Source organism: Linepithema humile, chromosome 4, assembly GCF_040581485.1.
Source record: "Linepithema humile isolate Giens D197 chromosome 4, Lhum_UNIL_v1.0, whole genome shotgun sequence".
NCBI lineage: Eukaryota > Metazoa > Arthropoda > Insecta > Hymenoptera > Formicidae > Linepithema > Linepithema humile.
In genome coordinates this window covers 1,282,222-1,296,421 of record NC_090131.1, presented here as the reverse complement: position 1 = coordinate 1,296,421, position 14,200 = coordinate 1,282,222, and the positions used below count along the sequence as shown (strand labels likewise).

General features: G+C 38.5%; 2 protein-coding genes across 4 annotated transcripts in view; both read left to right on the top strand.

Annotated features, from left to right (window-relative positions):
• The first annotated feature begins 120 nt into the window (after positions 1–120).
• Positions 121–2,048, top strand: PIG-B (phosphatidylinositol glycan anchor biosynthesis class B). Its single transcript, XM_012379557.2, has 2 exons — positions 121–261; positions 346–2,048. The coding sequence occupies exon 2, from the start codon at positions 458–460 to the stop codon at positions 1,934–1,936; it is 1,479 nt and encodes a 492-aa protein (XP_012234980.1). The 5' UTR covers positions 121–261; positions 346–457; the 3' UTR covers positions 1,937–2,048.
• Positions 2,049–5,009: 2,961 nt separating this feature from the next.
• The window catches only part of fus (fusilli), a 31,628-nt gene continuing 22,437 nt past the window's right edge, over positions 5,010–14,200 (top strand). For 2 of the 3 annotated variants that reach the window (XM_012379553.2, XM_012379552.2), the window contains exon 1: positions 9,155–9,854. In XM_012379553.2, coding sequence (XP_012234976.2) covers positions 9,684–9,854 — 171 coding nt within the window. In that variant the 5' untranslated portion in view covers positions 9,155–9,683. Of the gene's footprint in view, positions 5,242–5,631; positions 6,032–7,332; positions 7,513–9,154; positions 9,855–14,200 lie in introns of those variants that run through there. The other variant, XM_067354016.1, reaches the window with a different exon arrangement.

The window sequence follows — 14,200 nt, the reverse complement described above, 5'->3', positions numbered from 1 at the left end:
TAAATTGCATACGCGCAGGAAACCGTGATAGCCAATCGTTTTTCGTTACTGTCGTTATTACTAGGAAAATGGAAGACTGATTGGTGCCCACGTTGCTACTTTCTGCGTGACGCGCGTGTCGCATTCTATTTGAGAGATCCGTTCTATGTTTTGTATTGTCTATGGTAATGCTGTCAATTGTTTGATCTAACCTAATCTTATCGTTGATGAAATTACCGTTGAGCGATGATAGATAGCCATTGATCTTTGCAAATATATTCGGTAATAATAACTTTTCTTTTTAAATAACAAATGCAGTTAGGAAGAGTTAGAAATAAGATCATATTCGATTTTTTTATTTAATAGGTTATGAAGCCGCGTTTCCCGCTTTCATCTCACAGAGTGAGAATCAAGAATATACATTACATCTATAAATGAAACACGCATGGATTAGTAGATTTATCGCAATCAGCTGAAAATGCGTCTGCCCAAAAGGTTTGGAACGTTATTTCTTCTAATATTATGGCGATTGACCTCTGTGATCTTGGTACAAACTGCTCATGTACCAGACGAATATTGGCAATCGTTGGAGGTAGCTCATCATCTGGCATTTGATTACGGATACCTCACATGGGAATGGACAACGATGATACGTAGTTATATGTATCCGCTTCTTATATCTATTCTCTATCGCGGACTCGCGCTATTTTCCTTAGACTTTGTACCACTCTTGACGACATTACCTCGAGTATTCCAAGCTGTTCTCGTCGCTTATGCAGATTATAGATTTTATAAGTGGATCAAGTGCAGGTGGATGTTGTTCATCTTGTGCTTGAACTGGTATTGGTATTATTGCGCCACGAGAACATTGATTAATGCTGTGGAGACAGCCTGCACTACTATAGCATTATCGATATTCCCATGGAAGGACAGTCATGTACAAAGTGTGAAGTTTTTGTGGATCGTAAGTTTTCTCTGTATGGCAAGGCCCACTGCTACAATTATGTGGCTTCCTTTGTGCTTGTACCACATCTGTACAAGTACAGAGAAGAAGATAGTGTTGTTTAGTCGATATATTATAATATGCTCTTTCTGTTTCTCCATTTCTGTATTAATCGATAGTTATTGTTACGGAACGTTTGTAGTAACCCCATGGAGGTTCTTCCAAGCAAACGTGCTTAGAAGTATAGGAAATATATATGGTAAACATTACGCGTTATGGTATATCTTCGTCGGCTTGCCGGTGTTGCTTGGACTGTATTACATTCCATTCTTGATCGCCGTGTGGCGGATATTCAAACATTCCGCATACTTCCATCGAGAAATGGTTATGCTTGTGGTAATCGGTTGGACATTAACTGTCTACTCGCTGCTGTCTCATAAAGAATTTCGATTTATTTTGCCGCTTTTGCCGATGTTGATATACACGAGCTCCGCCTGTACTCATCACTTAAACGTTAGAATCACGACGTTTACACGTAATAGTATTTTAGCGTTTTTAGTGTTCAGCAATGTCGCGCCCGGATTCTATTTCTCTCTGATTCATCAACGTGGCACGTTGAACGTGATAGAGCTCTTGAGGGATGAAATTTCTTACACAGGTGCTTCGTCGACGCTAATCCTGACTCCGTGCCACGCTACGCCGTTGTACAGTCATTTGCACGTAAATACGACGGTCAGATTTTTAACATGCGAGCCTAATTTTAACAATACTAAAGATTACATTGATGAGACGGATAAGTTCTCCGCGAATCCAAAAGTTTGGCTCGACGATAATTACGTTAACAATAAGAGCGTTGCGTTACCATCTTATGTGATAATGTTCGATAAGGTTGCAAGTAAGGTGACTGATTTTTTACGCAGCTACAAATTAATCGCCAAGGTGTTCCATACACATTTGCCACAATCAAAGTATGGAAAATATATATTATTGTATAAACATGTAACATTTGTTTAAAAGAATATATATTTTATTGTATATATGGACGTATATTTTGCACATATTGCATATATAACGAAATGGAAATATTGTTTTTATCCAAATAATAAATGTGCGATAATTTAATGAATCTGTGATTTTCACCTCAACAGTCTCTGTTCAACAAGCATTAAAAATATAATATTCCTTTCTTATCAAAAGAAGATAGAGAATAAACAATTTAGAAGTGTCTTTTACGTTTTTGATTTTGTAATATGTTTAATTTAATGAGAGAAATATTCCATGGATATCTCTGTTTATCATACTACTTGTCGAATTTTATTCCCTAAATTAAACATTACATTTTCTTCATTCCACAATATTTCCTTTCCCTTTTTCACACGTCCAAAACCACGTTAAAAACCACAACTTTTTACAGTTTTTTAAATGAGCATTCCCTTAGCTTTTGCGTAACGAGGAATGCAATGGAAGAAATCAATGTCAGTATCCTCGCTATTGATCATAAAAAGCCGCATCCAGGCTTGCCCGGCCATTAATAATTATTAGGTGATTATCGTGAAACAGCCATAAACCGGAAGGCTCCTCCTCGCTGAAAACGATTTGCGGGGATGCAGGGGGAAGGCGAGGGGTCGGAGTCTTCGCTTGGGATAAATGGGTACCGTTAGTAAGTAGGACTCGAATCCCAGACTCTCGATGCGGGAACGATAACGATTCTAACGGTATTCGCATCGTACTAGAGATGTGCTGAAACGCAATCATCGCCGAACCTGCACCGCAAATTTTTCAGTTATTTACTAGCGTATTTATATAAATAGTTATTACTTCCCGAATATAATATTAATCACGAATACGTGAAAATTATGAATCTGCCGAAAATTTTATGTACGTATTGCCGCTTCAGGTTAAAGCGTTTAAATTACGAGTTATAGGTTATAAATAGCACGTATTATGTAATCGCATATGTTTTTGATTATTACTACAAAATATACGAATATAATAATATGCGTTCCATAAAAATATGCATATAAAATGTCAAGAACATGTTTTTATTGAAATTTGATGGCAAAACATATTTTGCTATATTTATCGATGTCTCGACTGCAAAGATCAAGAATGAAATCAATAACGGTATCACGCTTTTTTATATTTTTGCTAGGATTATTCCCTCCATTAACAAGAAACTCCGGAAACTCGGGAAATGAATGGATAGAGTCAGCGTATTCCGAGTAACGGACAGCAGCGGAAGAGATAAAACAGAAAGTAAGACATCCGTCGGAAAAGCCGGGGAAAAACATGAAGGACGGCGCGGAGAAAGGAGAGGGAGATTCCTGGAGAGCACGAGATGTGCCGCGATCGGTGAGCAAGAGGTAAGACGTAACGAGCGGTGAGTGGAGGTAAGGTAACTCCGTAATCGAAGGTACACTCCATGGCGAGAGACTCCAGGTGTAAACGGGGAACGGAGGAAAATGTAAAAGGGAGAGGAGGGGGAAGACTGCCTACATGGAGTCAACGTTCCGGCTGGGTCAGCGACCACAATGTGCTCCTCGCTCGCTCTCTCCCGAGGTAGACCCCGCCGGACGTCTTCTCTCTTCCGTCTTCGACGAGAGCCGCTTCCTCGCGGCTCTCGCGCCGCCTCGCCCGAGTGCGCCCGATATCCGTGAAACTGCGCTTCACGCACAGAATATCCGGCTTCCTCATGGAGGAGTCCCAGACTTCCTTGTGAGGTGTATTTTTTCATTGAAACGTCCTTGTAGGCGGCCAGAAGTGCGATCGAATTGATTTGATTCACTTAATATTTGAAATTTGTCTGATTAAATTGATTTTAAATAATATTTGAGATTAATCGATTCATTTATGGGTATAAATATGCAAATTATTTTTTGCATTTTTTATTTATTTAATGGCTTTTATTAATTTATTAATAAATAATTACGACAGCTTAATATATTAAAGCAAATGTAACTATAGCAAATGTTACAATTATTCTTGGTTTATATACAAGAATAAATATGAATTATTTATTAATTAAAATAAGGGTAGGAAAAAATATATAAAATCAATAAGTATGAATTCTGGGTTATATTTTTGAATGCTAAACAAATAAGAATTTAAAAATGCTGAGAATTTAAGAATGGTTCATGAATATGTATTAATAAAACATTTTTTTCTTCACAATTTTTAAGGAGTGTTTGTACTTTTATAGATTGCCCAAGAGTCTCTAAGATTCGCGATGTCTCAGTGCAAGAATTAGTTCCATGTAATTTAAAAGAATGCACCAGCAGTTCACGGGAGAGACCTGTCTCGTGGTGTTTCGAAAGTTACGTAGCCAGACACAAGAGCGTGTATGCCTGCTCAAGAGAAAGTTCCTGGCAACGGTGAATCCGCTCTCTATCCTTTTACCGCGTGTAAAAGAATCCAAAGTGGATCGACATCGTCGTCAGAATTGTGAAGAATCCCTTTAACGTTTAGCAGTCTAACTGTGAACTTCGTTCACACCTCAGTTGACTAGATTAAACCGATTTAACGGTTTAAAAGTCTGCCTTGCGTTTTTCTAGAATCTATTTATAGAAAGACAAGAAAAACGGTAATTAAAATACAGTTAATTAATATTGAATCGAGCATTAAGTTTCCGCAACTTTTGCATGAATGAAAAAAGTATTCACACATTGTTTCATACAGGAGTTTCCTAATCTTGCCTCTTATTTCGTTTCCTAAATGATAAAAATAAAATCGTTATTACAAGTCCTGATTAAAATCCCCTATTTTTAATTCTGAAATCGATTATGTCTTTGAAAAGTTTCAAAAGTTTCGCCCTGAAATGTCATATAAACTTGTGCGATTTCGACGGAATGTAACATCCCTTTCTCTTCTACGTTGTTTCTTAACCGAGTATAATTTTAGATATGCGCCGAGTTTATTAAGATGTTTACGGATATATAATTTAAAGTTTTACATATACAATAAAAATGTCATACTAGACATGAATGAATACTATTGCATAAATAAAGATTCTACAAAATATAAATATTAATTACATATATTTTCTTAGTATATTAATTAATGTGTTCTTTTAGATTTTATATTTACGTTATTCTCTGATTCAAGGCAAGAGTTTTCTGGAAAGCGAGCATTCGGAGACTACAAATAATCTGAAAACAAGAATATTTCAATATTAGAACTGCTCATTACGTTTCACTTTGCATTGACAATCAGTGGAATCTTGTTCTAAATTACTCGCTTGATGTTGACATCATTGACATTGCTTTGAAAAAAAGGCACAAAAACCTTGATGACGGGAAAAAGTGGAGTCTAACGATACCTTGGTAATAATAATAACGTAATAATATATTCATATTGAGTGGAGCCGTGATATTGGTCGTACAGAGTCCGATATCATAAACCGGCTTTCTTCGCTGATGCTGGAATCCAGGCAGACTTTGCTCTCCGAGACTTTAACGCGCTTGTACGCGCGTCTCCATTCGCGAATAATCCAATATGTACGAATTTATACGAGAGCGATAAAACATTTTTTTTAATTACTAAACTAGATGATTAATTTGCAAATTATTGTTGCTATAAAAAATTCTTCAAGTTTTTACAATAGTTTTAAATAATTCTTTTTGCAATGGTTTCAACTTCTGTTCCTGGTTATTCATTTTCAAATTAATCGAAGTAGTTAAAGACCACATATTTACAATTTTGATGTTTCGCAGGTATCATCGAAACGAGGATTCCATCGTGAGTAAGCATACGGATTATTTCTGCGTGTTTGTGTCTCTGAAGAATTCCTGCAAAATTACTCAATAGTTGCGATTTCCGGTGAAAACGTCTTCATGAGGCTGATATTTCGCATGGAAATAGCTTTTCCTGTTGCGACGACGTGCATCATGGACCTGTGACCGACGTCGATGCACTTGCCTTCTCTCAACGGCATGTTACGCGCCGTCGCTGCCGGCCAATCGTGTCCGTGAGGCAACAGGTGGCCGACCAATCCTGCACAAGACCGCTGATCTCGTCTAGAACACGAGGCATTTTACTCCTTCGGATATTCCTACCGAATCCAGCGACAGCTGTTCCCGTCTGCCTTCTCTTTCGCACTTTCGTCTCTAACAAGTAGGTATCTTCTGTCACGCTCTCTCTAAGTGATAGCGGTAATAAAATGACAGAGAGGGACATCGTGTTCTGTCGCACGTTGTATCTCCGTTCTTCTGTTTATTAATATTAGCGGCGCGTGTTTCATGTTTACATTTCGATTTATGCTAAATTAGATAAGGAATAAGAGATGCAAAGACATAATCTACTTTTGGGAAATCTTATCTGTATCCTAAATAATTTCACAGTTAGTTTTATAAGACGATTTTGTATGCTCATTGCGTAGCAAAATTTTTTATGAGCGCATATAAACGCGTTAAATATGCATGAATGTATAATGACTAGGTCATCGGATTGACTGTCAATATAAAAATATTAATTTATTATGTTTCAACGTGCCATTTTTTGTTCAAGAGTAATTGTGAAACGAAAGAAATAACGAGTGTCATAGCGTTATGACAACATGATTTAGCAAAATCAAGTTTTGCTATATCACGGATGAAGTAAGCTCATTTTTCTTCTTTATTATTCTATGCAAAGTGCACTGCGAGTATCACACGTGGAAAAACAATTTGATAGCAGATAAATCCAATTGATTTAACGTAAAAATCGGACACGGTCAATTTACGCACGATATTTTGCGCTACTTTCATCGACATTTTCCGCACTTTCTCTTATAATTGCGGCAGTGTTTAATGGTATCGTTTCTTTCGATTACTTTCCGCGAAAGAAAGTATCGATCAAACTCGAGATTTCCAGAAAAAATTCCGCAGAAAATATTTTGACACCGAAAAATTGATCATGAAAATTAATTTTAAAAGTTCTGATATTTATATTGTATGGCAGGAAACCGCATAAATTCAATGACGCGGCCGCACAACCATACGCTGAATCATTTATGTGATTCATTATGAAATGGCATAAAATTAATCGTGATAAGAATAGAAAATATATCGATTGTGCTTATAAAATTATTGCATCACTTTCATTTATAATGTTAATTTTGAATATTAAGTCATATCGAAAGAGATAAAGGAAAAAAATTAGAAACGTGCGAGCCGGAAAGTTTGTTAAATGTGGACAATTTACATAACAATGCAACAGGCTAAGCGCATTGACAAAACGACATTTGCAATTTTTATTTTAACATATTCTAGAAAGAATGTTTTTAATGAGTTTTAAAAAATTTCAAGGATTTTTAAATTTAAAAGGATCGCAATTCTCGTTTGAACAACATCGCTTGTTTACTATTCATTATTCTGATTTGCTGTCGAATTTTATTGCTATCGATTTTTCTATTAATATTTAATGTTGGATTTTAGCGAACGTGTTTTTTCATCACATCGATTTTATGCGAATGGCGCCGTTCTTCGAGGCTAATGACACATGTCGCTCACCTCGTGAAAAGAGAACCAACAAAAATGAATGTGAGCGGAATTGTCTATCTTATTCAACACCAAGGCCGCAATCACAATTAGGAGGGAACCCCGCATCAAAGACATGTATGTATGTATTGTAGCGCATTGAACGCATTATTAGTGTCCACATTTACAAAGATTCTCCACCGATCCTCTTTTTTTTGCAATTACGAAATCACACATTCAGTCATGTAAATGAAGAATTATGCTTCTTAAATTTTGCAAAGAAATTTGACTGATTGGTGTGAGTGTTTCATCATTATTATGCATCTCGTACCCATGATCATTTCGAGTGACGGCTCTCCCGCACGGCCAGGTGCACGCGCCATTTTTCCCGTTCAACCGCTTTTCGATTCACGTGTTAATGATTATCAAGGATTAAAAGGTGGCATTTGCCGCCGCGTGATTTCAAAAACCCGCGACGAAACGCACGCCGAGCATGCAATTCGTTTCACGTGTTCGTCACATGGATCCGCCATGAGTGAGGCAAGCGTTGCGTGCTGCTCCAGGTGGACGTGGCCGTCGCTTGCAAAAGTGCGAGCGGGGTTACTTCGTGGAATGGCGTGCGAGTGGAGCGTCTGCGCACCTGGCGCAGCCGCTTCGACCTGTCTTTCTCCAATCTGGCCGCGTTGCGATTTTCATCACTCCGCTAGATCGTGGGTCAACCGAGGTAGCAAGAAAATAACATTTTTCTGCCCTGTGCACAAAAATCTGCATCTTTTTATCCTCCCTTCGGAGCGGCTCTTTCCTTCATTTCTTCCTTTCTCCATCTTCTCTTTTCGCTCGTTCTGTTGATCTCTCTCCTGTATTTCCCCTCTCCTTTCTCTCAGCAGGCAGGCAGGCAGGCAGGTAAGCAGGCAAGCAAGCAAGCGAGCAAGCGAGCAAGTAAGCAAGCAAGCAAGCGAGCGAGCAAGCATGCAGGTACTCGACACTGCCCCCTTCCTCTCTGCATGTGTCTTACCCAGGTAGCCTGATTCCAATTTCAGCCGCATTTTTTCGAACGACACTCGTAACATTTCGGCAGGTCAAAACTCATCGGAAGTAAATAACGAGTTATCTTTAGGTCAATGTATCAAAACTCTTCTGTTGCCTGTAAATTTAACTCTTCAATATTTATTATCCCTATGCGCACTTATTTAGTTTTTGCTTGATTAATGCAAATTCTTATTTTTCTAGTAAATATTAATTTGTTTAGATAAGAATCTTTTCACAGCAACAGGTATTTTATTCTCTCTTTCTCTCTCTTCTTCTTTCTATTTCTTCATTTCATCCCTATGAATATTTAATATCTATACGTCCATTTGCTCCAGCTCGTTATTAGTGCGAATCGAAGTCCATTAGATATTTATCTATTTTTACTTATTGTGTGTGTCCTACGAGAACCGTTTCACAGCAACGCAACAAGTGTTTTCTCCTCTTTCTCTCTCTCTCTCTCTCTTTTCCTTCCTTCCTTCCTTCCTTCCTTGTCTGCTTGTCTTTCTCATTTAACACCTGAATATTTGATTCACGCACACTGGTCTATAACTCGTCATTAGTGCGAGTTGAAATTCCACGAGATATTAATTTGTTTTTGCTATTTGCTCAAGGAACAAGAACCTTCCTACTGCACGCAATAAATATTTCCTTCTCTCTCTCTTTCTCCCTCCTCCTGCCGTAAGATGCCAGGCGAGCAAGGGTTCCAGCCAACGAGAGAGGGGCCTCGTCGACGCGCAGTCGCCAGGTGAGGCAACGACGACGACGTGTTCGCCTCGTTACGCTCGGCCGGGGGGACGGTACGGTCAGTGCTGCACGGAACCTTGCGACTTTCAACGGCGCTCCGTCCGAGCGAGAGCAACCGTAAGACAGTGGGAGAAAGAGAGAGGGACGGAGAACACCAAATAACTCCCGAACGCACACCGGGAATCGATTCTTACCTCCGGTTTTTCGGTTACTCCAGGTGTGCCATCGGTCGGATCGCTGCCGATTCATAACCTCAAACACGAACCTGCCGTGTCCGTCGTCGTTGGGAAATGTGTTCACGCGTGGCACGGATTAATCAGTGAATAATCATCAGTGATAGCGGGGCATAGGTGCCCCGGCGTCGAGACGTCGCGCGAGTGCGTCGCGCAAGGTGCGTGAAACAGAAGGCGGAAGAAGAAGAGAAGGCAGAGAGAGAGAGAGAGAGAGAGAGAGAAAGAAAGAGAGAGAGAGAGAGAGAAGCGGCAAAATCGACGTGCCGTGTCGGAGCTGCCAGTTGTGCGGCTCCCACAGGAACGATGACGGGAACGAGGACGCCAGCAAGCAGCGGAGGAGGCGGAGGGAGCTCCTCAGGTCCCTTAGTCGCCCTGTACGTAGCGACCGCCGGCCTTCAGGGAAATGCTTTGGGTTCTGATGAAGAAGAGATCACGCTGCTCGTCTACGTACTCATCGACGAACTGCAAAATAAGGTAACATAAAGCAAAGAGGGACGGATAGAAAGAAAGAGAGAGAGGGATCATTCGAGGCACGAGGCGGAAATGGTTCGCCACGGACGAGTTGACTCTCTCGGCTTAGGATTCACCTTCTCGCTGTATTACCTGCACCGCAGTGCTGCAGCGATCGAAAATCGCCCGTATTCAATCTCGAAAATAAGCCCCATCTTGAAATAAGCCCCATTATTGTGAACAAATTCGCTGCTTATCCGGCTTGAGCGATTACATTGCACGCAAATTGATAAAATGATAAGGTTGAAATAACAGGTACGTTCGTTAGACGCACTTTCTCGTATTATCTCGTATTTGAAACGATTGAGGCGCATATTCGGTCTGGCGGGAGGACCATAGGGAAGGGGGTAAAATGCCATTAAAGCGAGCTTACCTCATATATGAGTTTTTAAATATACCTATGCGGAGATATGTGATGCTGTCCGACAGCGGCGTTCGGTTTACGAGTTTTCGTCAACGACGAAAGTCCATTCGATGTTCGACCTTTTACGTATATACTGTCGTTTGCTGTGAGTATAATGACAATTCTATTAGTAGACTTAGGACCGCGCTCGTAACGTCATTTCAGGCTGTGTTTAGTTATGTAAATTTCTTTTCTTTACCTGCCTATACCTTGAAGAACATTATAATTTGAAAAAGAGCAACGCGAGTCTGTCCGCGCCAGGGCCATTTAATTTAGACTGTCGATTTGAACATGAATAAGATGTAGCGTTGCTTTCATTAAATCATAATAAATGTTAACAGTACACTTTTCTAAGGTGGCACGGGTAGTGCGAGGCCTTGAGCAGTTTGCTCAGCTTAAAACCGACGCTGATAAAGAGGATTATATCTCTTTGAAAGTTCTAGGTGTTTGATGATTGACGATAATTTGCTGAATTGCCGTGCCGCTATTTATGCCGTTCGACGTATAATTTAGGGAGAAATAATGGTTCGGCAGAATCATACAATTACAGTCTATTGATTCAATCGTATCGAAATCGTAGACGAAATTCCTTAGTTTTATATTGGAGATAGTTTTATATTGTGAAAACTTGTCCATGATGTGAGCGCGCGCTCATGATTAGGTATCGCGATTAGCGAGTTTTTTAAAACTTTGCACTTCTTGGTCTCGTCGACACGAGATGTAAACAAAAAATCATGATTGAAAAATAAATCGCGATTATCGTCGCGCATTGCACCTACGGATGGCAGTTGTGACTATAAAAAGTTGGGTTTTTTTGTCGTTGTTTCGGAATCCCTTGATAAGAAAGACGAAGATGATGAAAAGTGTAATTAAGATTTAATCTTATTATTTCGAGTTAATAGAATTTTCAAATAGTTTAATGTCTTGTTTGTAGTAGAACTAATAATAATTTTATACAACTGTTTTAAAGCTTCTCGCTTGATATATTATGCGATTGATTAATGCATTTAAATGAGTAAGCAAGTAAACGTGTTTCTGACGAAAACAAGGAAATGAATGCAAAGTATGCCGAACAAATAATTTATGAGACTAGTTTTAGAGGCTATTTTATGAGACTAGTATAATAGAGTATAATTTTATAAAACACATTAGAGTAATTTTATTTAAAAAATAGAAGAAATAATTAATAAATCAGAATTAAATTACAATATTATTAAAGTCCTGAAAACTATTTGACATTAGTAAGATAGATATAAATTAAATGAATAATGAATTTTTTAAAGTCTAAACTTGTTTTCTCAAATGGTAATAGTTTCATTTATTTAAAAATTATTTGTTTAACGTTAAATTGTCTGAAATTTTATTACTGGCTTTCTTGATTTTGATGTCACTTCTTTGTCCACAAAATTTTCAAGCTACACAATGGTGTTGATGGGATTCTTAATAATTTTAGTCATTTTTTTCTTTACTTTGAATTCTTGATGCAGGTAGTTTGTGTTATTCTTCTTAGAATTCAGCATCTTGCTTTCAACACAGGACGCATTTATTTTCCAATAAAACTCATTAACACCGTCGGTTCTCGATTGCCGCAAAAGATTTTTGTGAAAGGCAAAGTGCTTCGTTAAGTTGTTTCAATATTTTTCTTATAGTTCACATAAAATTTAATGGTTGGAAGATTCTGAAGTAAAAAATTTTCTTAATTAAATTAAAGGTAAAATTAAAATTAGGAAGTGACGAAACAAATTTTAGTAAAGCTAATTCCTGGTTTTAATGATTTTTTAAAACATTCACGATATCTTGGAAGAAAAATTTGAAAACAAATTTGCATATGCGCTGAATGAATAATAATAAAATAATAAAAGAATAAATATAGCTGAGTCAGAGTTGACATTATGCCTGCATTTGCATACAACCAGATGTAAAAAAGAATATCACGTCCCGTCAGGTGAAACAAATTTCACGTGACGTCGCCGCAAATTCGCGAAGCCGCATCACGCAAAGTGCGGCTTCCGTTCTCGCGGAAGCCGGTCTTTCCTCGCGAGACGCTTGCGCGCGGTCATGCCGGTGCGTGTCGTCGTCGGCTGCCATTGTTTCTCGAATTATCCGACGGAGGCGGAGCATCGCGCCCTCGAAAGGTCGTCCATTACCTCCAGCCTTGTGCCGGCGTGTTCACCGGGTTATGCGCTTGGCGCCGTTCGTTCTCCTCTCCTTTTTTTTTTAATTTTATTTTCTTTCCTTCTTTCTGGCTGACTTTCTATCCGGATCCGATTCATCGATCCTCATCTGTCACGTGGCAACGATATCGTTGAAACTCAAATCAGCAATTTGAAGAAGAATCTCTGCTGTATTAATTCTAAATTATTATTCTGTATGAATGTCGAATTATTATACTTTTTTTTCTGGATTACAAGTTTTTGGATTTTTAGAACTTTAGTTTAATCCTCTCGTTAACGTGTGAAACTTGGGTCGAAAATAAAAATGTTTACGACTAGATTTACGGCTAGGTTTATGGCTAGGATGTTTGTGGGTGATCTTGCGTAAAAGTGCTTGCGATATTCTTCCCTTTCACAGATTGAGACATCTTACACGTTCCGCGCAATTTTGCCTCAACGTCTTCTTTATAATTTAGCAAAGCAATGTAAAAATAGAACATTAAAGTGGAACGAGTAATTAGAAAGTCTAATCTAGTGTTCACTTCGTACAATCTGATGTACATTAAGTCGCTAGATTTATTCATCCAATGCGATGTTCAAAATCTTACTATTATCCTGATAAATTCTTCTATTATTTCTCTTTAAATTTTCTGCAGTAGTGAATTAAAATATTTCAGAGCTGCTACAGCCTGAATTTTTAAATCCAATGGAACGCATGGAACACTTATGTGAACACTATTTAAAATGTTTTCTTTCTTTTGAAAAACTTGAGGCTATGTAATAATTACGATAATAAGTATGGAATTAATATATAGAATTAAATCTTATAGCTGTACTTGCGTGAGACAGTATATATGTGAGATATTTTTATTCTTCCGCAATTAGGTTAATTTCGCACTATGACGGTTCTCTCTCTCTCTCTCTCTCTCTCTCTCTCTCTCTCTCTCTTATTTTGAGAAATCTAGCGCGCGGCGTGTGCCCGCATCGCGGGCAACAGGTGCGCCTAGTTTTCTTTATTCTTTGTTGCGAATCGTGTCTTGCACGAGTGCACCCGGGTTCCATCTGGTCGGCCGTTTCCTTTTTCCCCCGAGTCACATACCTGCCTGGCTATAATCTCGAATGGTGCGCCCCGATCGGGGACAACGGCCGCGAGCGTGTTCCTCTCGCTCCTCTCGCGAGACGTGCTATTGAGAGGAAATCGAACGATAAGCGGCGCCGCTGCCGCTGCCGATGATATCGCGTTAGATAGCGACGTCTGATGTAACGCCTCGCCTCAAAAATTCATGGCTCGGTTTCGCAGTATCTTCTAATATAGTATCTTTCCATTCACCAAGCGACAGATCTCTTAGGTTTCTCAAAATAAATAGAAAAGCGCATTATCTTCATTGCAATTTAATAAGAATATAATTAATACAGAGTTTAATATTTATTGGAACTAATGTAATATTTATTAGAAGGAATAATGTAGGTATAAATTGTCAATTTACATGATTGGCAACGTTTTTCAATCTACTTTTTCATTTCCATGTTTATTGGCGATTAAAATTCAGATACATTTGTATTACTTGATACATAATTTTATATGAAAAGTAGTTGTATCTAAAAAAAAAATAACTTAGGTTACTTTATTCCAGAAGATTTAGATATCTCTTTTGGTGCGCAATTGACGAGTTATTCGATGCCAAATGTATTTGAAATTATAAATAACTCATGCGACCAACTGAACACATACATACGTACATCGTCAGATTGTC

Bases quoted from the DNA above. Each gene is read 5' to 3' on its own strand.
- PIG-B (XM_012379557.2), top strand. From the start codon at position 458: ATGCGTCTGCCCAAAAGGTTTGGAACGTTATTTCTTCTAATATTATGG.